The following is a 26,635-nucleotide window of genomic DNA, read 5'->3' on the forward strand; positions in this document are numbered from 1 at the left end:
GGGTTTCTTTCCTTTTTTCTATAAGGGGGTCTACAACTGTATATTTCAATGTAACTATTGCAACAAGATTACCTTCTGGTATAAAGTAGGCGAGGTCTGGAAGGTGAGTGCTTCTCGTGTCTCATTTCCCGATGCCCTGATTAGAGCCTGGTAACTTGGGTTATTTACCGCCACCTTGTGACAGGTGGACCTAAATGCTTCTCCACGAGGGCACATAAGCCTGTTGAAGGTCAAATTTGTAAGCTTAAGCACGTCAAAAAGTGAGGGCAAAAGTACCACATGGATTTCACTTACAAGCTGCAAGGCGCCCTGGATTTTGAGCGGCCCCTGATTTTGCGGGGTTCTTTTGGGAACATGCTCACCTGGGTTCATCAAGTTCTCCACGAGCCTGTTCCAGACAGTTCCTCCCCAGAAGTCTAGGGATGGATTGTTCAGAGATAGGTGGATGGATTCATTCATTCATTCATTCATTCATTCATTCATTCATTCATTGTCTGAGAATGTAAAGGTGACCAAGGTCTTTACTCTCAAGGAGCTTACAGTCTAAGAGGGAGAAATTGCAGTAATGCGGTAGTTGTAGCTAATGTTTTGAGTGTTTATGGTACCTAGGTGCTTTGTGAGACAATATTTCAAAGCTCTTTGCAGTGGGCAGTCAAAAATAACACCGTTTTCCACACAAAGGTGTGATTTAGCCGATGTGGCTAAAGAGCCATATTTGAAAGTCAGTTGTTATGTTACCAGACCCAGAAGCATGCAAGTCAGCTTATTTTAGAAGCGTTACCTTCTCACGTGGGAGAGGGCCTGGGATGTGCTCCAAGGGCCAGGCTCCAGGGCAGACTAAGCAGGGATTCACAGTTGGCACCCGTAGGGCAGAAGGGGCCAGCCACGCCCTGCCTGCCAGTCTTACTGCCCTTCTTTCCTAATCTGAACAAGCAGACCCTGGTCACCGAAGATACTGCACAAGATGCTTCTGTAAGAAACACTCAAGGCTGAAAGGACATGGGCACGCACAGCTCTCTTTCAGCACAAGGGCACATCGCTTATGAGCCGGGGCAGAAGCTTGAGCACCCCAATCCTCCCCCAGCCTGTCCTTTCTCCCAAGAACCAGGGGCCTCTTTAGAACCAACCCTCTCTCCCCTTGGAATGCTCAGAATTCTCCCCTCAGCTCTCTGCAGACGGCATCTTGCCTTGTGTTCATTTCCTTTTTTAAATGAAAATGCTCCCATGAGCTGATCATTAGGGTGCCCTTACCGCACCTCTTGCTTCTCTTGACTCACAAACCCCTCTGATTACTTCAGAGACAGTGAAACATGTGTGTGTGTGTGTGTGTGTGTGTGTGTGTGTGTGTGTGTGAAGTTACTCTCTATGTTATTTTATGTTATTTGATGACATATCACCTCTGGCCTTCTTGGAACATTTTAGTTCATTTCAGGACCCATTTTACCTATCATTTAAGATTTAAAAAGTCAACTTTTAAAAACCTTAAACTCTAAAGGAAGGAATGAAAAAGGAACACTATTATAAGGATGATTTTTTGAAAATTTTTCCTACCAATGTTGAAGGAAATGTAAACAACATAACTTTTTTGTTTTGCCCATAATCCTACCCCAACCCCAGACTCATTTAGTTTATCTAACTTCTCTTCCAGCTTTTACTTTCGTCGTTGCAAACTTTTGTTTTTCTCCCCCTCTGGGCTTTTGATAAACACGTTCCCATTTTGCAATATATTTGTTTTTCGTGTTGGTGTAATATATTCCGTCCAGTTGATATCCCGTAATTTATTACCCGTTCCGTTAGTGCTGGACATTAAGGTTATTTCCATTTTCTCTATTATAAGTAATAGGAGCAAGAACATCTTTGTATTTATAACTTTTTTTCCTACATCTGAGTTATATCCTTAGGATAAATTCCCAGGAGTGGGATTAGTGGGTCAAAGGGTACGAACAGCTTTATGGCTCTTAATATTTATTGCTAAATTGCCCAAAGGGTCATTCTAATTTACAATGCCACCTGCAACACATGAGAGGAGCTGTCCCTCCCACCCCTTCCAACACTGATTTCTTTAGTCAGTAGTTTGGAGCAAATTTAATAGGTATTCCAGGGTACCTCATTACTGTTTGAAATTCTTAAGTTCTTTAGTTATGATCAACACTGAACATTTTTCTTAAGTGTGTTTCGTATATTCTATTTTGTAAGGTTTGCTTTCATGTTGGAGGTTTATATTTTTTGACACTGGGTGGAATTTAAAATATTTTATAATGAAAATGTCAAATGCACTTAGGACAGAGAATAATCAATGAAGTTCTCTAGACTCACTACCCAGATTCAACAAATAGTAAAATGTGGCTGTATTTGCTTTATTTGTCTCTTCTTTTCCTCCCCCCCTTCATGTAATTATTTTAAAGCAAATCCCAGACATTCTGCATATGTTTCTTATATACTTCACCATGCATCTCTAAAACATGTGGACTTTTTCTTTTATTATCATAATACCATCGTCACACTTAACAAAATTAATGACAATTCCTGGGTATCATTGAATAAACCAATCTGTGATAATATTTTTTGAAATATCTTTAAAATGTCTTTTACTGATGCTTTGTTCCAATCAGCACACAGAGAAGGTCCATTACATTTGGTTGTTATGTTTCTAAAGTGTTTTAATCTATAGCCTGGTGCCCTCCTTTTACCCCCCCCCCCCCCCCGCCAGTTTCACCCCCACCAGGGACATGGAGTTGGTTGTCCTATAAAGGTTCCCACATTCTGGATTTGTCTTTTTCTTTCCTTATTTGCTCTAGAAGCTCTCCTAGATTCAGTTTCAACTTCTTGTGTGTGAGGGGAGGCAAGAATACTTCACAGTGGTGCTCTGTGATTCATTTTGCATCATTTTAGAACACGCAGTGTGTGGTTGTCCCACTTTTAATGATGCCAAGGTTGATCATGGATTCAGATGGTGATAGCCTGAAGCAGTTGTAAAGTTCCTCGTCAGCTTTGCCCCTCACACTTTCATCTGTTCATGGTGGTTGCTCGAGTCAGTTGTTTCATGGGGTTTACACAATGGTGATTTTCTCATTTATTCTTTTTCTGTTTTTTGTTGTTTTTTTTTAATTTATTATTTTTAACCCATTTATTAACTGGAATTCTTCTGAAAAGTACAACTTTTCCCCTCATAGACTAGGACTTTTTAGTCATCTCAAAATGCAGTTTGTATAAGAAAGGCAGGATAAATGCTTTATTCATTCCTCTAAATTGCCAAGTTTGTAAATAAGGGTGTGTGCCCTTTCACTTCCAATGGTGTCCAATGAGTAGTTGCTGTTTTGTTTCTGAAGAATCATAATATATATACACACACATACACACAGTAGAGGCCCAATGCCTGAAGATTTTGTGCAAGAATGGGCCTTCCTTCCCCTGGCTGCTGGCACCACCTTCACTCCGGCCTGGAGCCGCCTTTCCACCTTCCCACGCTGCCCAGAGGTCCGGAGCGGCTTGGGCAGTACGGAATGCTCCTTGGCGCCTGTGTACACCAATTAACCCATCTTTGTTGGGTTAATTTGCATACTCACTCCTGATTGGCTGGTGGGTGTCATGAAGGTATGGTCAATTTGCATCTTTCTCTTAAAAAAAAAAATATATATATATATTCCATTCAATTCCATTCATTATTCTTTTTGATGCTCAAATTGTCCCAACCTTGGCCCAGGGGAAACCTTTCATGTCCTTGTTTTCAAGCATAACAAGGTGTTTGGGTTCATTTAATATATTTTTGCCCCGTGAAGAGGGCCATTCCTTCAAGATGTCCTGTGTCTTTTTGGTGAGGAATGGTATTTAAAGACCAGAATCTGCATATATTATGTGTTTATTGTTATTGTTCCTAAGTTTTCTCCATGGAAAAAGTTAGGAAATGCATATTTAACAAAAGAAAATAAAAGATTATGTGTTCCTACTGATATTTTTATTTCAAATTTAATAAAACTCTTTTTACTTCTTTGATTTCATACTTGTATTTCTTTCTCTTACACTAAAAGTCTTGATTCCAAATATAAAATACTGGCAGCCCGATGCAAGAGGCTTGGCTCTCGCAGCCCCGACTTCGTCTGGAAGGTTGTCTGGACAATCATTCTGTTGTTCAGTCTAACTAGCATATTAGCTCTTTATTATATAGCTCTTTATTATATAGGATGTTTAATAATATATTAATTTAAAAATAACAATACAGATATTACTACTAACAATTTCCCTAGTGAATGAGAGATTGTTTTGCAATTCTGTTTATCTTTAGAATACATTTCACTAAAAAATATAGTCAAATTATCTTGTTTAAATGCTTGAATTAATTATTTTCACCAATTTAATATACAGTTAAGTTCCTTTATTTCAGTTTGTTTTCAGGTTTTAGGGTTCACTTATTTTGTCCATTTTGGTTTAGTTTTATTTTTTGAGCCTGTAAAATATGCTTTCAAAATTAAACCTATGTAATATAGTTTTATCAGAAAAGTCTTTCTTCTGTGTCCTCTATCTAATTTTCTCCCCTTCCCTACGGCAACTATTTGTTTTTATCTTTGCAGTATGTCTTTTTGCAAATATGTATGCATTCATATATCCTCACCTATTTTACACCAATGCTAGCGGACCATGTATTCCTTATAATAACACCAGATCAATGTTTTAGAGATCTTCATTTTTCTTGAAGGTTAGATAGACATCCGGTGCTAAGATGCACCATGGTTTATTTAACCAGCCACTTATTGATAGAGTTTTGTTTTCTAAAAAAAAACAAAATCCTGTTTAAGTCATTTCATTTTTTGGCCAATATGTCTTCAAAATCTATTTTTAGAAATGGAATTGCTGCCCTGGCTGGTGTGTTCTGTGGTTAGAGTGTTGGACCACACACGGAAGGGTCACAGGTTCAATTCTGGTCGAGGGCACATACCTGGGTTGCAAGTTTGATCCCAGGCCCCTGTTTGGGTGTGTGTGGGAGGCAACCAATCCATGTGTTTCTCTCACATCGATGTTTCTCTCTCTCTCTCTCTCCCTCTCTCCCTCTCTCCCTCTCTCCCTCTCTCCCTCTCTCCCTCTCCCTCTCCCTCACCCCTCACTCCCTCCCTCCTTCCCTCTCTCCCACTCTCTCTAAAAATCAATGGAAAAAATATCCTCAGTGAGGATTAACAAAAAAAAGAAAGAAATCGAATTGTTGAGTCAAAGGGTAGATGCAATTATATTTTTGTACTTTTTATAGGAATGGTGTCATTTGCATTGAGAGGGACTTTAAAAACAATTTTGCAAATGTTCAAATTCAATATACAAGATTGTTTGAAAATTAGTGCATTCTTCAAAATCATGAGTTACTGAATGAACCTGCACGCTATTCCCACTAGTTTCTGAGTCACAACCTGGTAACAGTACCCTGGCTCATGCTTTAGGGCATCTGTGGTTTGTCTATGGAGACATGATATGTGAAAGAAGAGCAAAGAGGAGTCCAAGAGAGAATATATGTATCAAAAAGCAAAGGCGAAAGCCCAGCTCAAGCCCGTCTCTTTAGGGAGCCTTCCCCGCTCACCCCAGGCCACAGGAGCCCCCAGTCCTCTGAGCTTCATTAGCAGTTTGAGTGACAGTTGCCCTTTCCCCAGACCAAAATTTTTGACACCTGATTGAGCAAATAGGAAGCACTGACAGGAATAACAGAGCTGCGTGTTTGACATGCTGGGAACCTCATATATTTAAACTGAAGAGTTATTTTATGTAGCGTCGTATCTGCATTTCCCAAAGCATCTTCTGTGGGATGGTAATAAGGGTTACACGGCAAAATCAGTGTGACTAGGTTAGGTTACACACACCTAATGACATGCGACTCCAAAATCATGTCTGATGTCCCAGGCTTACCTGGGCACAGAATTCCCTTTTCACGGAGCTTCTCATGTTCATACCGTTCCATGGAACACACAGAACCAATGGATAGGTCTTGTTTAAATGAAAACCAAAGGCATCTCTTCCAGTGGATTAACCTGTACAATTCTGTAATTTTGACTAACAATCTTTAATTTGTTTTCTTTCCAGATTGAATCATTAAAGAAAAAGGTGCAACAGAAGCAGCTCTTAATATTGCAGCTTTTAGAAAAGATATCTTTCTTAGAAGGAGAGGTAAGACGCTGTTTCTGTAAGCTGGTGTGTCTTCCCTGCCATTACATTTTATGTTGCTGAGCCTACCATCGACACTTAATTAAAAATATGGCTACTTCCAGGCCTTATAAAACGGATTGAAGGTTAACTGCCAGCGCTGAACATGAGCTCTGACAGCTAGTTTTTCTTTGCCACCTGGCTCTCCTCAGCCCCGCCTGCCGCTCACCTCTGATTTAGGCTCTAATTTTTCTTGTTCAAGAATGTCCTTAGGAAGCCTGGTAAGCTTTGGAATAATACTGATCATCGCCCACGCTTGTATAGTGCTTCATAATTTGCGAAGTATTTTCGCATACATTCCTCACACAATTCTCTCAGCAGCTCTAAGCAAGGCAAGAGCAGGATTGTTATCTTTGTATTCACCAACGTTTATTTTTTTAAAAAACCATCTTTTTATTGATTTCAGAGAGGAAGGGATAGGGAGAGAGAGAGAGAGAAACATCAATGATGAGAGAGAATCATTGGTGGGCCGCCTCCTGCACACCCCCTATTGGGGATTAAGCCCGCAACCCAGGCATGTGCCCTTGACCAGAATCGAACCCGGGGCCCTTCAGTCCGCAGGCTGATGCTCTATCCACTGAGCCAAACCAGCTAGGGCTTAACCAGTTTTTAAAGAGGAGAGACAGGGAAGGCAGGTGCTTTGCCCAGGATCACTCAGCTCAGTAACGCCAGGGCCGGGTGGAGAGATGGGCTCTCAATCCAGTGTTCTTCTAGGAAACCAAGTCACCACGTTTTAGCGGTGACTTCATTTCACCTGCAACTTTAAAGCTATTTAGTATTCCTGACTTTCTGGCTTTTTGAAAGTCATTTTGGGATGTTGTATAGGTTCCAGAGAAGGAAATTATGGAGTTGGAAAAAAAATTGAGGGCTTAGGTATTAACTGGAGGAGAAGCCAAAATTTATTTGCTCTGAAGAGTATGTATTAAGAGCTTGGCATTGAGCCTCTTCCTTCTGAACCTCCATCAATCTCGCCTGGTCTGACTCTTCATTATAGTCCTTCCCCCGGGACAGCCCAGGGGAGGATGAAGTAAGGGGCCAGGAAAGAAGAGGCATTTATTAAGCACCTCGTACTCACTGGGCACTGTTAATTACTTTCTATATCCTTTGTATAACATTGACGTTGCGTGGGATCAGACTTCTGCTTCCTATTAGCTGGGGGATGCTGGGGAAAGTTTCTTATAAAATGCGAATGTTAACTGCATCTGTGTGTGTGTGTGTGTGTGTGTGTGTGTGTGTGTGTGTGAGAGAGAGAGAGAGAGAGAGAGAGAGAGAGAGAGAGAGAGAGAGAGAGAGAGAGAGAGAGAGACTGTGCAGCAAGATGCATAGAGAGTGCCTGGCAGGTACTGAGCACTTGTTAACCTGTAACTTGTTAGCGTTATTCTTCTTTATTGAGAGAATACCCAGAGAGTTAGATTATATTCTCCCCCATTTTAAAGAAGGGGAAATTGAGGTTTAGGTGCATTAAGGAACATGCCCAATGTGGCGGAAGAGCTGGGTAAACCTGGGTTCAAAGCCTGAGTTCTTAACCAGTATGTTTGTTGGGGTGGCGAGCTGGGTCTTCATTTACTCCGTTTTGGAGGGACTGCCTACAAAAGGCACAACCAGCAGTCCCTTAGTGTCCCTGGGGCCCTGGTAGCAGATTCGAGGCCCAGGAATCTCAGTGTCCTGACAGCTGTGTCAATAGATACTTGCCCCATGCCATTCCTGTCTCCTCCTCCACAGTCACTGGGTCCAGCTCCAGCCCTGTGAAGGGGCATTTCTGTTGTGAAGCCTGCCCTCTGAAATCAGCTCCCGTGAGGGGATCACACGTGCCCAGCGAGAGTCAGGGAGTGAGTGTCGCAGTGGAAGCTCATGGTCTAGACCAGCCGTGGACAAACTACGGCCCGTGGGCCAGATCCGGCCCGTTTGAAATGAATAAAACTATTGAAAAAAAAGACCATACCCTTTTATGTAATGATGTTTACTTTGAATTTATATTAGTTCACACAAGCACTCCATCCATGCTTTTGTTCCGGCCCTCCGGTCCAGTTTAAGAACCCACTGTGGTCCTCGAGTCAAAAAGTTTGCCCACCCCTGGTCTAGATTGAGTGTGGTTACAGGAGAGAAGAGGGAAATGCTGGCAGGAGAGACAGTGCCCAGCAGCCCTTCCCCTCCTCCTCCCCTGGCCGGGCTATCTCTCAGATCCAAAGGAGAGAGAATCCTTTTCTGAATAGCTAAGGAGAGAGGATGTGGGTGATTCTTAGGTCACAGGAGTAGGTGGTTTCAGGGTGATTCACACTCAGGACCCATTGTCATGGTGATGCATTGACAGGTCATTAGCATTATGGGAAATGAATATGTTCCTTATTACTATTCCACCATATGTAGTTGGATCATGTAGAAGTTTCATCTCCTGGGACATGAGAGAGTGAGTCTGAGTGCTTGGTTTTTCTCTCTTGGCTGTGTGACTAGCTCAGCATGTTGCAGACACACTGCTAACTGTTGCTTCCTTGCTCATTGTGTGTGACCACTAATGCCATGGAACTGCTGCCCCTTTCTACCTGGCTGTATGACTACCAAGTACAACCAGTCTTTCCATGGGTCCTAATGTGCTGGGATGACCTGACTTATAATTAATTCCTTTTGTTATTCTTTCCTACTTAACACAGAAATTTTATAAGCACACATATAATGAGCTAGGGGCCCAGTGCACGGATTCATGTACCTTGAAAGGAATTGTGGGCTGCAAGGCTGCGGTGGGCACAGGGGCAGGTCTTGGCCCATCGTCTGCACCCATGCCCAGCCCCTCCCGCTGTGGCCCTGTTCCCCTGTCTGCTGGCAGCCCTACTCCCGCTGCTGCTGCTCCCATGCGCTGACGGCGCCAGCCCCATTTGCATCCTCTGATGGTGCAGAGCCATTGGGGCCGGCACCAGCAGCGGGTGCAAGCGGGACCAGTGTCATCAGTGGGTGCCAGCGGTGGCTGCTGCCCCAGTCACCCCTCAAGAGCTTGGGGAAGTAGAGAAGCCCTCAGGGGTGATCGGGGCCAGCAGCCACTGATGGTTCCAAGTGATCAGGACTGGCACCGGGCACCAGCAGCGGGTGCAAGTGGTGGCGCCAGCCGTGGGTACAAGCGGGGCTGGCACTGGCAGTGGGTGCAAGCAGCGGCTCCAGCACTGGCAGTGGGTGCAAGAGGTGGCTGCTGGCCCTGATCGCCTCTCAGGAACAGGGAGAGGTGGAGAAGTGCTGAGGGACAATCAGGGCCAGTAGCCGCCACTCGCACCCACCGACAGTGCTGAGCGATTGGGGCCGGCGCCGGGCGCTGGGACTGGCAGCAGGTGGGAGCGGGGCTGGTGCTGGCCCCAGATACGAGCGCCGGGCAGGACCACGGCACATGGGAGCAAAGAATTTTCAGTAACCACCAAAGGCTTGCCCCAATGATAGCAAGTGGCGCCCCGCCTTGGTCTGGCACCCCCCGCTTACCTGCTCCACCATCCCGCCGCGGCCAACACCCCCTATATTCCGCACACGCCCCTTGGTGGTCAGTGTATGTCATAGAGATGGGTTGTTCAGTTGTTCCACCATTCGGTCTATTTGCATATCAGCCTTTTATTATATAGGATACTCTGTAAAAGAAACTATACCACCTTAACTTATTTTTAAAAAATCTATGCAAATTGTCACATCTTATATTCACCCTTCTTTTTTTTTTAAACTATATTTTTGTACATTTTATATTAACTTTCCTTTTGAGTTACATTATGAACACAGGACATTTCTCAGACTCTTCTTGTTTCCATAATAATTATTTCCTCCTCCTCCTCCTCCTCCTCCTCCTCCTCCTCCTCCTCCTCCTCCTCCTCCTCCTCCTCCTCCTCCTTGTTTTGTTGCTCAAATTGCCACCACTCAGCTGGGGAGAGTTCTCCTACCTTAACTACTTTGCCCAGGTGCAGGGTTCCTGGCTATGGAGTCATTCTTGCTGCACAGCAACACCATAGTGTTCCAGATCCATCCTCGTTTCTGTCCTGTCCCAGGGTGGGACACTGGCGTGTCTCCAAGCAGCTCTACTTCATTTCAGTGGAGAACTACATTGAAGAATAACTATCTGGCAATTTTTTTAGTAACAGGATTAGGGAAAATAGATATTTTTTTAAGATCATGAGGTCACACCAGTGTTCTCCAAATTTATCTAATTACATTGCTCTACAATACAGGGTTCTGTTGGGCACTAAGAATATCTTTTATGTTGATCTAGTCCAGTGGTCAGCAAACTCATTAGTCAGCAGAGCCAAATATCAACAGTACAATGATTGAAATTTCTTTTGAGAGCCAAATTTTTTAAACTTAACCTATATAGGTAGGTACATTGTTATTAACGTAATTAGGGTACTCGTAAGGCTTAGGAAGAGCCACACTCAAGGGGCCAAAGAGCCGCATGTGGCTCACGAGCAGCAGTTTGCCGACCACTGATCTAGTCTAATACCAGTAATTTTTATACTGTGACTTTTCACCCCATGCCTTAAACCATAATTTTGCCAGTGGTGGTGTTTCAGATCTCTTTGAAAAGTTTTGGTGAACAAATTTGATAAGTTCCTATATTCTGTCTTATTAATAAAGTAGCTACTTTCTTTTAAGGGCCCAATTGCAGACGCTGGAGCCAGACTGCCTAAGTTCAAATCTCAACTCTGCCACTTACTACTTATGTAATCTTGAGCACATTACTTAACTTTGCTCTGCGCCTTGGTTTGCTCATCTATACATGGAAGTCCTCTGTTGGTATGGCATCCTCTTTACAGAGTTGTTACAGAGATTAAATTAGTTAATACTAAGTGATTAGAAAAGTGTATGTGTTTATTATTTCTTCTGTTTTCTAGGTGTCATTGATATATATTTCTTCCTCCTCCTCTTCCAGTCTTCTTCCCCCTTCTTCTCTTAAATAGAGAAATATGGATAATTTTGGTCCCTGAATTCATCATTTGTACTTACTGATGCTTATGCAATTCCCACCCCAACCAGATCCCCCAAAATTTGTCTAGCCTAGCCACACTAGACTGCATTTTCATCAACTGATTCAAATCTTCCTGATACAAAAATATGCCCATTCTTTTTCCAAACAAATGTTTATGTGCTTACCTCTTGAAGAAGAAATATCACGTTTCCTGTTTTTGATATAGAAGATATTCTCAAAATAAAATTCCAAGCATACATCTTCATTAGGTTGATAAGCTTTCTGAAATTCTGCATAAATCCCATTTTATATATATATATATTTTTTTCCTGGAAATCCTACATGTACAGCTACATTGAAAAGTCAGAGGGAAGGATTCGAATGTCTTGGTTTGGTCCATCCTGCATTTAATGTGTACTGTGTGGTCCATAAACCTCTCCACGTGTCTGTTGTTCATTCCTGGGACTCATTAATTTCCCCGTGTACCAGTGGGACAGCAGCATCAGGGCTCCATGCACGCCCTTTATTGGACACACATTCTTGTTTAGTGTGTGTGCTACAGCCTCGCTGCTTGTTTCCCGGGCCTGAGGGAGTCGGGGGAGGTGGTGGCTACCCCGCATTTGTCACATAACTTCCAAAAGACTGTCAAAAGGTGCCATACCAGGCCCTTCCTTTCTGGAAGACACCCAGCCTCCAGAGCCGCTGGATGGTATGCATTTCACATCTAAACGCAAGGTGGTGGTATTTGAAAGCAGGAAAACCCTGGAACTTGATCCTGGATCCTAGAAGCAACCTCTTAAGCGCACAGGCCAGGCGGCAGTCTGAGCTGCTCTTGTCGGTGCAGTTTAGTCGCATTCTGCAAGACTGGGAGCAGCCGGCAGCCTGTGTTTTCCTGTGTCGGGTCATGTCCATTTTATTTTTAAGTAGTTCTTACATCTGCCCCTCCCTTTACAGCTTCCCTTGTACCACCCAGGTTCAGGCTCTCACCATCTTTTCTTTTTCCCTTGTCAACCTTATTATATATTAATTTATGTAAATAAACGGCATCTATTTAAAGTGCATAATGATGGATGTTAACTAGACTTACTGTGGGGATCATTTAGCAATATATACAAAGATCGAATCATTATGCTGTATATCTGGAACTAATATGTTATATGTCATTATACTTTACTACAAAAATGAAGTGTATAATGCGATGGGTTTTGACAGTCATGTATACCTGTGAAACCACCACCACAATCAAGAAAGAGAACATTCCCATCACTCCCCAGCCAGCTAGTCTGTTTCCCTTGTCAATCTTTCTTGCTAGGCAATCACTTTTTTCCCCCCAAGGAGGGGACACTTTTGTCACTCTGACCTGTTTGCATTTTATGTAAGTGGAATCATATGGCATGCACTCTTTTGTGCCTGGCTTCTTTCACTCAGCATAATGATTTCAGATGTATTGCAGGGCAGCAAGCCATTGTATGAATATAGCACAATGTATTTATCCATTCACTTGTTGATAAACATTTGAGTTGTTTCCAGTTGGGGCTATTTTGAAGAAAGCTACTATGAACATTACTGTACAAATCATTATGTGGACATGTTTTTTTCCTCCTGTGTAAATTCCTAGGTCAGATAACTGCATTGTAGATGTAGGTTTAACTTTTAAAGAAACTGTCAAACAGGTTGGGAAAGGGGGTTGTAATATTTTCTATTCCCACCAGCAGTTGGAGGGCTCCAGTTTCTGCACATCCTCAGTCTGAGTGTTGTCAGTCTTTTTAATTTAGCCATTTTAGAGGTTATGTGGTGGTATCTCTGTGATTTTTATTTGCATTTTGCGGTCACTAGGGATGTTGAGCATCTTTTAAAAGGCTTATTAGCCATTTATATATCTATTTTTAAGGTGCCTGTTCAAACCTTTTGCCCATTATTTTATTAAGTCTTTAGTTTTCTTTATTATTGTGTTAGGTGTACTTTGTATACTCTGGATACCAGCTCTTTGTCAGATAAATGTATTGTGAACATTTTCTCTCATTTCATTTGCTTTGTCACTTTCTGGATATATTTTGAAGGTATTTTTGTTTAGGTTTTTATTTTTTATAAAGTTCGATTTATCTTTTTTTTTTCTTTTATGGCTTATGCTTTTTGCCTCCTATGAAATCTTTGTCTACTACAAGGTTGCAGAAATTTTCTCCTATGATTTCCTCTAAAAATGTCATAGTTTTTGCTTTTTAATTTAGACCTGTGATCCTTTTGGAGTTCATTTTAGTGTTTTGTATGGAGTGTAAGGATTGGTGATTTTCCCCCACCTAGCTACCCACCTGTTTCCTTTCAGTATCTCTTTAATTCTTGATACTGATAATCTGTGCCACCCTCCTTCCCTGCCCTCCTGTTCTTTGATCAGTCTATCTATTGGGTTACCAACTTTGTTGATTTTTTTTAAAAAAAATTAAAATGGCTTTTAGTTTAATTGATTTCCTTTATTGTCTGTTTTCTATTTTATTGAGTTTTGCTCTGATATTCATTATTCCCTCCTTTCTAATTATTTTGGTATTACTTTGCTCTTCATTTTCTAGCTTCTTGAGGTGGACCTTATGTCATTGGTTATAGACCTCTCTTCTTTTTTAATATAAGTCTTTAAAGCTATAACTGTCCCTCTAAGAAAGCTCTGCTTCAGCTACCATCCCACAAGCTTCGATATGATGTATTTTCATTATCATCCAGTTCAAAATATGTTCTAATTTTCTTTGAGAGTCTTCTGTGACTTATGCATTATTTAGAAGTGTGTTGTTTAACTTCCAAATAGTTGAGGGGTATGTGGTTGTTTTTTTTTGTTTGTTTGTTTTAGATATCTTATAGTTTTTGATTTCTAATTTAATCATTATGGTCAGAGAACATGTTTTGTATGGTTTTAATTCTTTTAAATTTATTGAGACTTGTTTTATGACTCAACATATGGTTTCTCTCGGTTAAATATTGTGAAAAAAGTGTATCCTGCTGTTTTTGTGTGTGTTCTATAAATATCAATTAGATTTAGGTGGTTAATAATATTGCTTAGATTATTTATGTTTTCCTGGGTTTTTTTTACATAATTGCCCTATCAGTTGCTGAGAGGGGTTCTGAAATGTGTAACCATGGTTTTAGGCCATCCATTTCTTTCTTTAATCTGTTATTTTTGACGGCATGTATTTTGAAGCTCTGTCAATAGGTACATACACATTTTTTATTATGTCTTGGTGATGAATTAACCTGTTCATTATTATGAAATGTTGGTCACTACCTTTGTTCATACTCTTTGTCTTGAAGCCTATTTTATCTGCTATCAATATAGCCAGTCCTGCCCTCTCATGTTTAGCATTTTCATGGTATATATTTTTCATCCACTTATTTTCAACTGAACTGTACCTCTGTATTTAAAGTGCATCTCTTATAGACAATATGAAGTTGGGTCTTGCGTTTTTATACATTCTAATAGTCTCTGACTTTTCATTGGCGTTTATAGTCCATTGATATTTAATTATTCTGATATTGTTGGATTTAAGTCTACCATTTTATTATTTGTTTTTTGTTCCCTGTGTTTTTTTTTGTTTTGCTTCCCATTTCCTTTCAATGATTTCAGTAGTTTTTAGAATTCCATTTCAATTTATCAACTGGAATGTTGCTGTGTGTCTTTTCTCTCATAGTGATTGCTCTAGGTATTAAAATATACATCATTAAGTGTTCCCAGTCCACCTAGAGGTAATATTGTACCACTTCCTGTGAAATGTAGAAATTTTGCAATGATATAGGCCCATTTACCCCTCCCCCTGCTGTTACAATTATTATATGTATTGAATCTATATACATTATAAACCCACAATATACTGTTGTAATTTTTGCTTTAAAAATCATATGTATTTTAAAGAGATTAAGAGAATATATAATGCAACCATTAAAATGTTTATAATAGGAAATGCTTATATAAATGAAAATAACGAAGTACAAAAGTATGTATAATATAATCTACTTACATATGAGAGAACAGGGGAGAACGGGTGGAGGGGTGGGTGCGGGGGTGAAGAGAGAGAGAATGTTGATGTGCCCCTGGCAGGGAGCCAGCAGGGGTCTCTCATACTGAGTGTCAGGGGATCGATTCGGAGCTTGCAGGTCTGTCGTGGCTTGTGAGCTGCTAGGGAATCTGGATTGAATTCCCTTCCTTTACACCACTTCCCATTATTAGAAAGAATTCATGGTTCTTTACACCCTCCAGGAGTTTGTATCCCAGCACCCATTCAGAGCGGGCGCTACTGAGCTGTAGCCCACAGTCTTCCTTCCCAACAAATGAGCCTCTGTTTCCATGGAACTTGGAGACGTTTATGTGCTATCTGAGGACGGAGCCCAGCTTCTGCTCCAACTTAAGGAGAACACAAATGCTGAAACGTTTTTTTCTAGTTATGCAAATAATATGTAAAGGCATTTACACATTTTTTATTCAATAAAGAAGTATTGTGCACATCTTACATGCCATGCTCTGAGGATCTAACCAGTAGGATAGATATGCTCATTGCCGCGTGAAAATTTAGTCCAGCATTATAGAAAAATAAGTAGAACTTTTAAGTACACATCTAAAAATCTCACTATACAGAGATAACCACTGTTAACCTCTTTCTGAATTTTTTGTGTAAGTTTTTGCCCATTAGATTTTAGGCACCATCATTTCATCTGTTTTCATGTCATCTGTTTTCATTCCAATATCCTCAACCTTTTTTTGCTCCTTTGTCCTTCATTTTCCCCATGGGGCAAATTTCCAATTCCTGAGCATGTGATCATCAACCTACGTAATGTTTGGCCCTGCATTGAAAAAAAAATTAATTAGAATGCTAATTTTAATCCCAAAGAGCTTGTTCTATTTTATATGTTTGAGATTCTGAATTTTCCACACCTATGAAATACTAATTATTAAGTTATAGAGGTATTTCCCATTAAATTAAATTAATAGAGTTACTCATTTTATAGTTTAATAAGGGAGTATTAAAAGCTGAACCTACCTTATTTATAATTGTAAAAATGCACTAAATATCTAAATTCCCATCAATAAGTTAAATAAATAATGTACATCTATACAATGGAATGCTATGAATGCATTAAAAGAGTTTGTTGATATAAAAAGGAAACTAATAAATGTGGAAAGGTATTCACAACAAATTGTTAAGTGAAAAACAGATTTAATATGTAGATCAGGATATTTTGTTTGTTTCCATTTATGTAAAATTGGATACATATGTATGTGCATGCACAGAAAGCTACCTGTAAGAATCCAATCTATGTATTTCTTCAATTCCTGCTGTATAAGAGGTGCTTGATTAATACATTGTGATGGATATCCATGTCATGGGGGAAAATCTGATAATACATGTAAATTATATCATGTATATTTGTGGGGGAACATATTTGTTTTACTAAAAATACTTTTTTCTCCCACATCTCTAGAATAATGAATTACAAAGCAAGTTGGATTACTTAATAGAAACCCAGCCCAAGACTGAAGTGGAAACCAGAGAGGTTGGAGTGGGCTGTGATCTTGTACCCAGGTATTTAGGAATTTCCTGTTTTTCTGACTCAAATTCTTCTTTGACTTAAGAAAATACTTTCCTGAGCTGTTATGATGAGAATTGCATTCTTTCTATCAAAAATATTTCTTCAAAGATAAGTGGTGACTGCTGAAGCATCTGAGTGGTTTCTGTGGGAGTTGTGGGGGGAGGGGGGCATTGTTCAGTGGGGAGGGGAGGTGAAGGAGAGATCTGGGAAGCCACTTCAGGGAGAGATTGAGTGCCACTATCAGTGAGTGCATTCCTCCTCCCCTCCCTCCCTCCCTCCCCTCCTCCCTCCTCCCTCCCTCCCTCCCTTCCCTCCCTCCCTCCCTCCCTCCCTCCCTCCCTCCCTCCCTCCCTCCCTCCCTCCTCCTTCCTTCCTTCCTTCCTTCCTTCCTTCCTTCCTTCCTTCCTTCCACAGACATTGTGCCAGACAATTATGACATGGAGAAGAATGAGATTTAGTTCCTGTCCTAGAGTGCGGCCTGGAAGGGAAAACAGATATTGTAGTGACTTACAACATTGTGAGAGGGACCTGTGAGGGAGGGAGAGTCTAAATCTTGAACAAAATTCATCTATGCCCCAGCACCATAACAGAGTATTGTCAAGCACTGAATCAGATTCATAAATAAGTGATGTGCTTCAGTCATGAGCAGATATACCATGACCATAGCCTGTTGCATTCGGTTGCATTTCTGCGCTAGAGGACTGACACGTTCAATGTTCAGCTCCACACGCCCATGCCTAGGTCTCGTCCTAGTAAGGTTAGAGCCTGGGAACCTGTAACGAACCCACCGTCTCCAGGTGCTCACAACTGTGCTTGGTCCAAAGAGGACATAAAACAAGCCGATAAGAAGCATGCTGATGACACGTGGCTTGTGACTTAGGTAACCAAGGTCACATTGTTCTCATTTACATTGCTTGTTTCTGGTGAAAGCAAGGCAAATTTCGTCACCCCAATATGATTAATAGAAAAAGTTTTTTAAAAAGAAAGAAAAAAGGGGGAGAAGATTATGTAAATAGGCCCCAGGTCTCATCCATGTGGGGTAGAGAGTACATAATAAAAATGTAGCCAAAAAGCGCCCTGGCCAGGTAGCTCAGTTGGTTAGAGCATCATCTCCATATGCCAGGGTTGTGGGTTCCATCCCTGGTCAAGGCACATCTGAGAATCAACCAGTGAATAAATGGAACAACAACTCCATGTCACTCTCTTTCTTTTTCTTTCTCTCTCAAGTCAATAAATTAATAAAAATTTTAAAAAGGAATGATTGATCATATCCAGGAACTCCTTTTGAAATATAAATAGTTAGGCCATTTCCCTCCTTTTCATTTTTTAAGAACCAAGTGGCTTAGTCCACTCTAATTGCCCACATAATAAATCTTGTTTGGCCAGGACAGGTCCAAAACTATGTCTGAAACCAATCAGTTGTTTGTTTTCTATTTCCCACATTTTGGCTTAAAACATGGTTTTCAATTTGTATGCCCAAGGATAGCCTGAAGCAAACTTTTATGGCGAAGTCATGAAACCACAAAGCGGTTTTCATAATGGAAGTGCTGACAGACCCTTAACTTATGGCCACGGTGAACTTGGAAGCCACTTCAGTATCTAAAAGCAGCTTTTCCATAAATGTAACATTTGGTCTCCCCCAGGATCCATCTTAGCACTTTAACTACCTGGGTCAATCAGCAGAGGAAATGAAAACTGCGTATCCACATTTCCGAAAAGGCAGAATAATATTTCATTCGTTTCCTCACAAATATTTATGAAGTGCCTACTATGTGACAGGCACCACGCCAGCCAGGGTGGTGAGGACCACGAGGTCTTTAGAGATAATCCGGGGCAGTAGTTTTCCACCTGTGCTTCTTGGAACCACCACGCTCTGTGCTAGGGCTTTGGGGTGAGGACGTTAGCAAGGAGCTGGCTTGTGGGGGCCCCCTCCCACCACCATCACCAAAAGAAAACCAACTGAGAAGAACCCAGCTTTTAGTGTGCTTTAAAGTTGGATTCCAAGTAAGATTTTGTTTGGATAAAGAGTTCTATGATCAAACAAATTGGAAGCCCCTGGTCTAGCTTAATCCCCATGTTTTATAGACATTAAAACTGAGGCCCAGAGAGATACAGTGATGACTGGAAGCCGCACAGCCAGGATTAGAACCAGGCTTTCTGAGCCCTGGTGTGGTACATGTGTGGTTTCAAAATAATAAATAGAGTCACTAAATTGTGTTGTGTGTGTTCCAACAAAATTCCTGATTCTAATTTGGACTTCAAACTTGCGTCTAACCAATACAAGATTCCATGGTGTTTTCCAGAATATTTTACAAACAGGCTCCTCCGCAGTGTTTTAGATCCACAAAAGCACTGAGTGACGCCTCAGGGATGTACAAGGGTTTGGTTCTTACTCCCTGTTCTTCTCCCACGAAGGACTCGGCAGTGTGGTCCAGCTGGGGACCCCGGGCTGCAGGTGTGCCCTGCCCGGCCAGCTGTCAGCTGGGCACTGCCTTGGGCAGGCTACGTCATCTCTCTTAAGCCTCGGTGATTTCCACCTTAAAATGGGAATGAAGATGGCAATATCAGAACTCAGAGGGTTGCTAAGAGGATTACATGAAAACGTGTACAAAGTGCTTAGCATGGTAACTAAACCTAAATTAAGCACTTCCTAAATAATAGCTATTATTACGAGTAACCAAGTAAAATCTGACTTTACATGTAAGACAGTGTATCAAATATAAATGAATGTGTGTGTGCTAAGACAATGTATCCAACTTAATTTTTATTGGTGGTTATTAATGATTTTGTCAGGTGTATTAATAGCTTATTCAAGTGCGAAGTGCTTTAGTATGCACTGAGCCCCTCAGTTAAACTATCAGTGGTCTGAAACCCTTTAGACAGGCCCAGGGGTTGAAGAGGCTCTGTCAGCTGAGACATCAGAGTGGCCCCAGCGTGTCCCAGACCCCGGCACAGAGCCTCATTGGAGCAGCCCTACGGCTCATTTCTCCTTACACCTGCAAGGGCTGTACGCTGTGCTATGGCTAATAGCATCTGTCTATTAGAGCTGCTCTCTATTTATGTACTGCTGAAAAGAATTGAAATTAACCTTTTCCTTACTTACAGAGCCATCAAGCCCTTTTTATCATCCCCTCCTCACCCCGCCCCCCAACACACACATTTCCCCCATCACTGCCAACACTGGGTAGCCTACTGACAGGGATGCTAGGGTGCCATCCCCTGGTCTAGCATTTATTTCATGAATGAATGAAAGATATACACCAAGTGGGGTCTTAGGCAGCTGATCTGTATTATAATATGATCCCATATAATAAAGAGCTAATATGCTAATTGGACCAAACAGCAGAACGACCGGATGAAGCTGGGGCTGTGAGGGCTGAGCCCCTTGCAGGAATGTTGTGTATCAGGCCTCTAGTTTATTTAATAAAGGACTTGGAAAAACATTTCTTTTTTAAAAAAATATATTTTATTGATTTTTTTACAGAGAGGAAGGGAGAGGGATAGAGAGTTAGAAACATTGATGAAAGAGAAACATCGATCAGCTGCCTCTTGCACACCCCCTACTGGGGATGTGCCCGCAACCAAGGTACATGCCCTTGACCGGAATCGAACCTGGGACCCTTGAGTCCGCAGGCTGACGCTCTATCCACTGAGCCAAACTGGTTAGGGCGGAAAAACATTTCTTGCTTATATTTTACCTCTTCGTTTTTATTATCTCTCTCCCCCCCACTAGAATGTAAGCTTCAGGAGGGCAGGGATTTTCATCCATTTCACTAACTGCAGTCTCTCTGGGACTTAGTTACTAGTAGAATAGTACTTAACACATAATAGGCACATATATCTGTTGATTGCAGCCATCCCTCTCTAGCATTTGATAGTCCTTCTTAGCAGAAGAGTGTCTGTTTCTTACCCTTGCAGGACTTTCCTTTCTTGGTTCTCTCCTACCTTCCTGGCCTGTCCTTCATGTTTTTTGATGGATCCTCTTTTTCCTCTAATATCTCACTATAGGAACTCCTCATGGTTCTAGCTTGGTTACAGTAGTTTCTACAAAGATGGCATCCAGTCTCCTGGCTTTACCCTGTGGCTCAGCCATGAAGTAGTTGAATCTCTCTGTCTTACATACAAGCCTTCGTTTCCTTCTGCTTGCTGGACGCTCCCAGCTCATGTCTGCTTGATCTTCATACCACGAGATCCATCACCGAGCCAGTCATTCTCGCTACCGAAGTCGGTTTCTCTTAGTGGTGGTTGAATACTTGCAGGAGGTTAACTCTGGGTTTGGGTCCTGGATCTGCCTCCTCTTGCTACATCCACAGCTGTGCAAGTCAGTTTTCTCACCTAGAATAGCAAGATAGTAATTCCCTCAGAAGCTTGCTGAGATGAGTCACAGACATAGGGTCCCCAGTGCAGTGACCACATTTGCGTATTTTCTTTTGCTGCCACTGCTTTCCCAGTTACCTAAGCTCAGTATACTGCAGTCACCTCTGAGACACGATTGTTTGCTCCTAGACTCACTCACTCACACAGTGCTGCCTTTTTCCTTCATGACTTGCTTCATATCTTTCTTTTCCCACTGCCTGAGGTTAGTTAGTGTCATGTCTAATCTCTCAACCTCCAGCCTCTTCTCTTCAAATCCTTCCCCTCCTTCCTCTAAATCTCTGCTACACACATTCCTGGACAGCAAGGATCTCCTCATGGAGCAAGGAGAAGGGGAAGAAGTGAGAAGGTGCTCAGTGTGACTTCAGGGGCTTTTAAACTCCTATTTTTAAAATAAAAGATTGAACCGCTTTATTTGAAAGGTTTGGCGTATGCTAATTAAAGCCGTGGAGAGCAATTTCAGGTCAGCTAACCTTAGTTCACAGAGAAAAGTGAAAACAAAAATAACAAAAGAAAAGAGGCCTCTTACTCCTGCCCCAAGTAAAACCTGGTTTCCAGCAAACTCATAAATTATGTCTTAATAGGTACAATTTAATGAAAAATATTCCCTGTGGTCCTAAGTGCCGAGCACATAGTAAGCACTTTAAAATGCCTACATTTTCAAATTTCTATTGCAGAGACCAGAACACAAAGTAGCTTTTGTCAAAGCTTTAGTTGCTGATTCTGCTATCATTCCCCCAGGGGAATTTCCTCTTTATGGATTTATAAATGGTTAACAATAGCCTTAATGTTTTAAAGAAAATGGTCAAATTTCAGTTATATGGTTGAAAAAATTATTTGTGTTCTTAAATCTTGTTTCCTAGTAATCAACTGAGTAAAATACCTCACTCTTTTTGGTTGGGCTGTATGAGCCTGTTTCTGAAGCCCGGAAGGTCCACCTTTATAAATATTTCTGCACTTTATGGGCTTTTAGGATATTGTCACTGGAGACCATTTCTGTTATGGGGAATTTTCACAGTGGTTGGCAAAAATTGCCATCTGGCTTCTGCCCCTGGCACTCCACAAACCTGCCTGGTGAGGTCACTGCGGACTCCGGGGTTGCCAGATCTGTGGCTTCCTCTGTGTGGCAGGTGACACTCTGAGCATCCTTCTCAGCATCCTTGGTCCTCTGGCTCCCTCTGTCACCTGTGTGTGGAGTGAGGGCTCTGTGCCTGGCCTGAGTGAGCTTCTGGGGCCATGACGATGAGCGAGATGCAGTTTTCACTCTTCAAGAACTGACACCCAGCAGAGGAGACAAATGCATAGACCAGGGGGTGCAATGAGGTGCTCCCAGTGGTGTGTCAGAAGCCTGTGTGACAGGCCTTTTCAGGGTGTTATGGGGAGGGTAAGGCAGAGGGTTTGGAAAGGACATATTGAATCAATTGGGGAGAGACATGTGAAGTTTAAAATCCCCTCCCGCTCCAAGCTTCTAATAGACTTCATTAAGAAACTGTCTCCCTACTACTCTTTAGTTGAAAATCACTGCAAGGTAGTGGGAGGTGTTAGTGTTGGGAAAGTTTAGCAGAAGTGAACCTTTGGGAAGCAGGGAATTGAGCAGCGCTGCTCAAGGGAACTGTGAACCGATAAAGGAAGGAAAGATCATTTCTATCACTGGTGGGGGGAGTCAGGGAAATTGTCATATGGGAGGTGCTGCCTGGTTTGAGTCTTGAAATACAGGCAGGAATTCATCAGATCGATCTGATTAGGGAAGCATTCAAGGTGGAGGGGACAGCATGAGGTTGCAGGCAGTGGGCAGCAGTGCAGTGAATGGTGAGAGTTGTGTGCTGGTTTGCAAAGCCAGCCAGGAGATAAAACAGGAGATGGTGGAGGGCCTTTAGACCAGACAGAGGAGTTGGACTTCACCCAGGAAGTATTAGAGAGACTTTAGAGAATTTTAACAACAGTAATGTGCTCTGTTGTCTTCTTAGGAAGATGTCCTTGACAGCAAATGGATAGTAAATTCGGGGAGGTGGAGTCAGGGAGACCATTTAGAACACTTCCAAAATTCAAAGATAAAGTATGAGAGCCTGAACTAAGGCAGTGGCTGGGGGGATGGAGAAGAGAGATCACAAAACAGTACTTTCAGTTCCATACCACTTGGTGTGTAATTGGACATGGAAAGTAAGGGGAAAGAGAGTTGAGTGTTATATCTCATATACATAATTGGTCATTGCAACAGTCGGGATAAGAAATGTAGCAGCTGTAACAAACAGCCCAGAGATACTGGGGGCTGAGCACAGTAAAGGTTGATTTCTCACCACAATCTAAGGCAGGTTGGCATGGGCCTCGCTCCACACACCATCCAGGAGCCCAGGGTTCTCCTGTCTAGTGACTCTGCCTGGGCTTTGGGGTCCTCTTGGGTCCTCTACTGTATCCGCTGCATGAAAGGAAAGAGAGAAGTCAGATAATTATGTGGAAGGTTTTTATAGGCTAAACCTGGAAGCAATATACAGTTGACTACTGAATAATGCAGAAATTAGGAGCACCAGTCCCCACGCAATCAAAAATTTGACTATGATAAGTAGGCCTTTAGCGTACATGGATGTCCAACTGCAGACTGAAAATACCATTGACCCTTGAAGAACACGGGTTTGAACTGTGTGGGCCCACTTATATGCAGATTTTTTAAATCCGTGTAATCCTCTTATGAGTGGACCTGCACAGTTCAAATCCATGTTCTGCAAGGGTCAACTGTAAATGATTTCTGCTCATTTAGTTACATGGCCCACTGAATTGCAAGGGAGGCTGGGAAATGTAGTTGTATTATGTATCCAGGAGGAAAAAATATGAGATATGGCTCCATCTTAGTCACTAAATCCTATTAAATCTACTTCCAGCATATCTTCCTAACTTTTCCTTGCTACTTTACCTCCAGTGCTACTGTTAGAATTCATTCTCATGATCACATCCTAAATAGCAAAAATCTCCCAACTAACCTTCTGCCTCCAGACTGACCCCTCAGCAGCCAGCCCTCAGCAGTACCAAGGTATCTTGCTGGAATAAAAATATGAGCATATCATTCCCCCAAATCCCTTGAAAGCCTTTGGGACTCTCTGTCCCCTCTGAACTCCTTAGGAAAGCACCAAGGGCCCTGCTCCACCACGTCTCGGCTTTGCCCGCTTTCCATTTTGAAGTCTTTGCTCCAGTTGAACCAAGTGTGTCTCCTTTCGCACCTGCGGCCTTCGTGTTCGCCCTTCCTTGCCTTGGCGCATACAGTTTCTTCTGCCTGGAATTCCCATCCCCTCCTTGCCCACGTGAGGGATGCCTGAGAATCCTTCAAGATTCACCTTCCCTGTGCGGATTTCCAGATGCCCTCCTAGTGATGCTAGCTCATTCTGCCTCCAGTTTTTCCATAATATATTAATTTCTCAGGGTCCTGGCTGGAAGGGACAATTGGAGAAACTTAAATGAAGGGACTATTTGTAAAGATTTGGACGCCTTTAGGGAAAATAAGCAAAGGACAATGGCAGAGTCTGGGCCTAAAGAGGCAGGGGTGAGAGCCAGTGGAGGAGACAGAGGGTAGGGCTGTACCTATGGCCTGTGCCAGCGGAGTATGGCCACCTGCCACCTGCCACCTGGCCAGGAGGGAACAAATGTTCTGACCTCTCTGTCCTGTTTTCTCATCTCCTGCTATCATGTCCCAATTGGTCAAATGACCCAATGAACAGTGAGGGAGTCCACTGATGCTGACCTTCGGGTCAGCTCCCCAGGGCTGAGAGTGAGTGGAGAAGAGGGAAAGTAGATCTGAGTGGGCAAATGGAGAATATCCAGCTCAGCTCTTTACGTCTCTATTATAGTCGTGCCCAATACATCATCTTAAAATGATTTATGTACGGATCTTTCCCACCAAATTATGAATTCCTTCAATGCATGTTTTATATTTTTCTGAGTCATGGATGCCTTGCACGTGCTAAGCCTTTACAATTTGCTACAAATAATGGTCCCTTTAGTAACATTTAAATGAAATATTCAACTGCATTATTACAGTCTGTTTTTAAGTGTCGAAAAGCCATTTCCTAGAGTTGACTTACCCAAGAGCACGGAGAGCTTTGTTTCATCTTCCTGACCAGCCTTTTCTCATTTCTCAGCGAAGCACATCGGACCCGTGAAGTCTCCGCAATGCCTTCCAGGAACTATGCCCCATACGCACGAGTCCTGGAGTTAACCATGAAGAAAACTCTGACTTAGGCCCTCAGAGACGTGCACTTTTTACAGATGGACAAAGGCCCTGGGACCCAGCGGCTTGAAGTCTGGAAAGGGTGACTGTTGCTTCTTCGCATATGCAGTTTAAGCCAGAATGGAAATTGCTGCGGTTCTGATCCATTTCATAAGATGTGAAGGAAAGTGGAGGCAGAGGGGGAGGGCAGGAGAGAGGTTTACAAGGTCATATTTCAAACACCCAACCAGCCTATTCCGCTGTCCTGGGCCATTGTTAGTTTTCCATGTATACGCTTAAGTCCTGTCAGAAGAATTCCCTCACAATCTATTTTGTTTTACTAGACTTCAGTTGGGAGGAAAAAGGGCATTCATTTGAAATTTCATGTTAATCTGGCCAGGACCATTTGTTACGCATGAAGGCTTTGTTTACCCGTAAAAGTATTAGAGGCAGCATTTCTCTGGAACAGAGAAGCCTGCGCGCAGAGCATGGGCACGGGGGAACTTGACGGGGGTGGGGGCTGGGGGGTGGATTGTTCCCAGCACAAGTGCGGTCTCCTCTCGGATGTGTGCAGCGTTGAGGGAACCCTTGGGGATGGTCCTCATGTGGGCAGACACGCTTCCTTCTGACCTGCCAATCCCTTCGTTTAATCTGTGCCTTATGCCTCTGTGGAGCCAGCTGAAACCACTGTATTTATTCAACCTGTGATTTTTTTTTTTCTTTCTCATTTTAACTGAAAGAGAATTTTGTATGTTGTGGAAATTTAATCATGTCATGTTTTCAGTATTGATTGGTGTTTTTGTTAAACAAATGAGTAATTTGTCCATGCATGCTCTACTCTGATATTATAATTAGCCGTGTCACATCTGTTTAATAAATGCCATATATTTTGTTCTACTGATGTTGTCTCTGTGTTTCACCCATGACCATGGACAAGGGGTCGAGAACGGAATCAGATTCTGAAGTGGGTGCTAAGGTCAGGGCATGGTGAGCTTTCAATTAGCATAATCCATAGAAGCACTTATGAACCATAAGATGTGTGTGTATGTGTGTGTGTGTGTGTGTGTGTGTGTGTGTGTGGTATGGTGTGTGTTTATATGTGTATTTTTAAACTCTGAAACTTAACTAGTTAACTCTCTGAAAAGAATAAGATACATGGTTATAAAATACAAAAGTAGTTTTTACTTTAAAAAATCACCCTCCCTTTTGCGCAATCCCCCCTCTGCCCTTCCCTACTTCAAAAAAAAAATAAAGCAAAGGAACTTAGATGGGTAAATCCCTGTGAATCAGGATAGTGTTAAAAGGAAAATGTGCATTTAAATTAGGATTGTAGGACCTTGGGCAGTCACCAAAGCTTCATCTTCTAAGAACCTGGGATAAGCACTCCTCCCTGGACGGCT

At 42.2% G+C, this 26,635-nt stretch overlaps 1 protein-coding gene across 4 annotated transcripts in view; it reads left to right on the top strand.

Annotated features, from left to right (window-relative positions):
* Positions 1-26,132, top strand: part of LOC118652695 (myocardial zonula adherens protein) — a 90,233-nt gene extending 64,101 nt beyond the window's left edge. For 3 of the 4 annotated variants that reach the window (XM_036302793.1, XM_036302769.1, XM_036302809.1), the window contains 3 exons: positions 6,058-6,141; positions 16,559-16,659; positions 25,168-26,132. In XM_036302793.1, the coding sequence (XP_036158686.1) occupies positions 6,058-6,141; positions 16,559-16,659; positions 25,168-25,267 (285 nt within the window). In that variant the 3' untranslated portion in view covers positions 25,268-26,132. The remainder of the gene's footprint in view (positions 1-6,057; positions 6,142-16,558; positions 16,660-25,167) is intronic. The other variant, XM_036302779.1, reaches the window with a different exon arrangement.
* The last annotated feature ends 503 nt before the right edge of the window (positions 26,133-26,635 follow it).

This window comes from Myotis myotis, unplaced genomic scaffold (assembly GCF_014108235.1).
Source record: "Myotis myotis isolate mMyoMyo1 unplaced genomic scaffold, mMyoMyo1.p scaffold_m19_p_1, whole genome shotgun sequence".
NCBI classification, from domain to species: Eukaryota; Metazoa; Chordata; class Mammalia; order Chiroptera; family Vespertilionidae; genus Myotis; species Myotis myotis.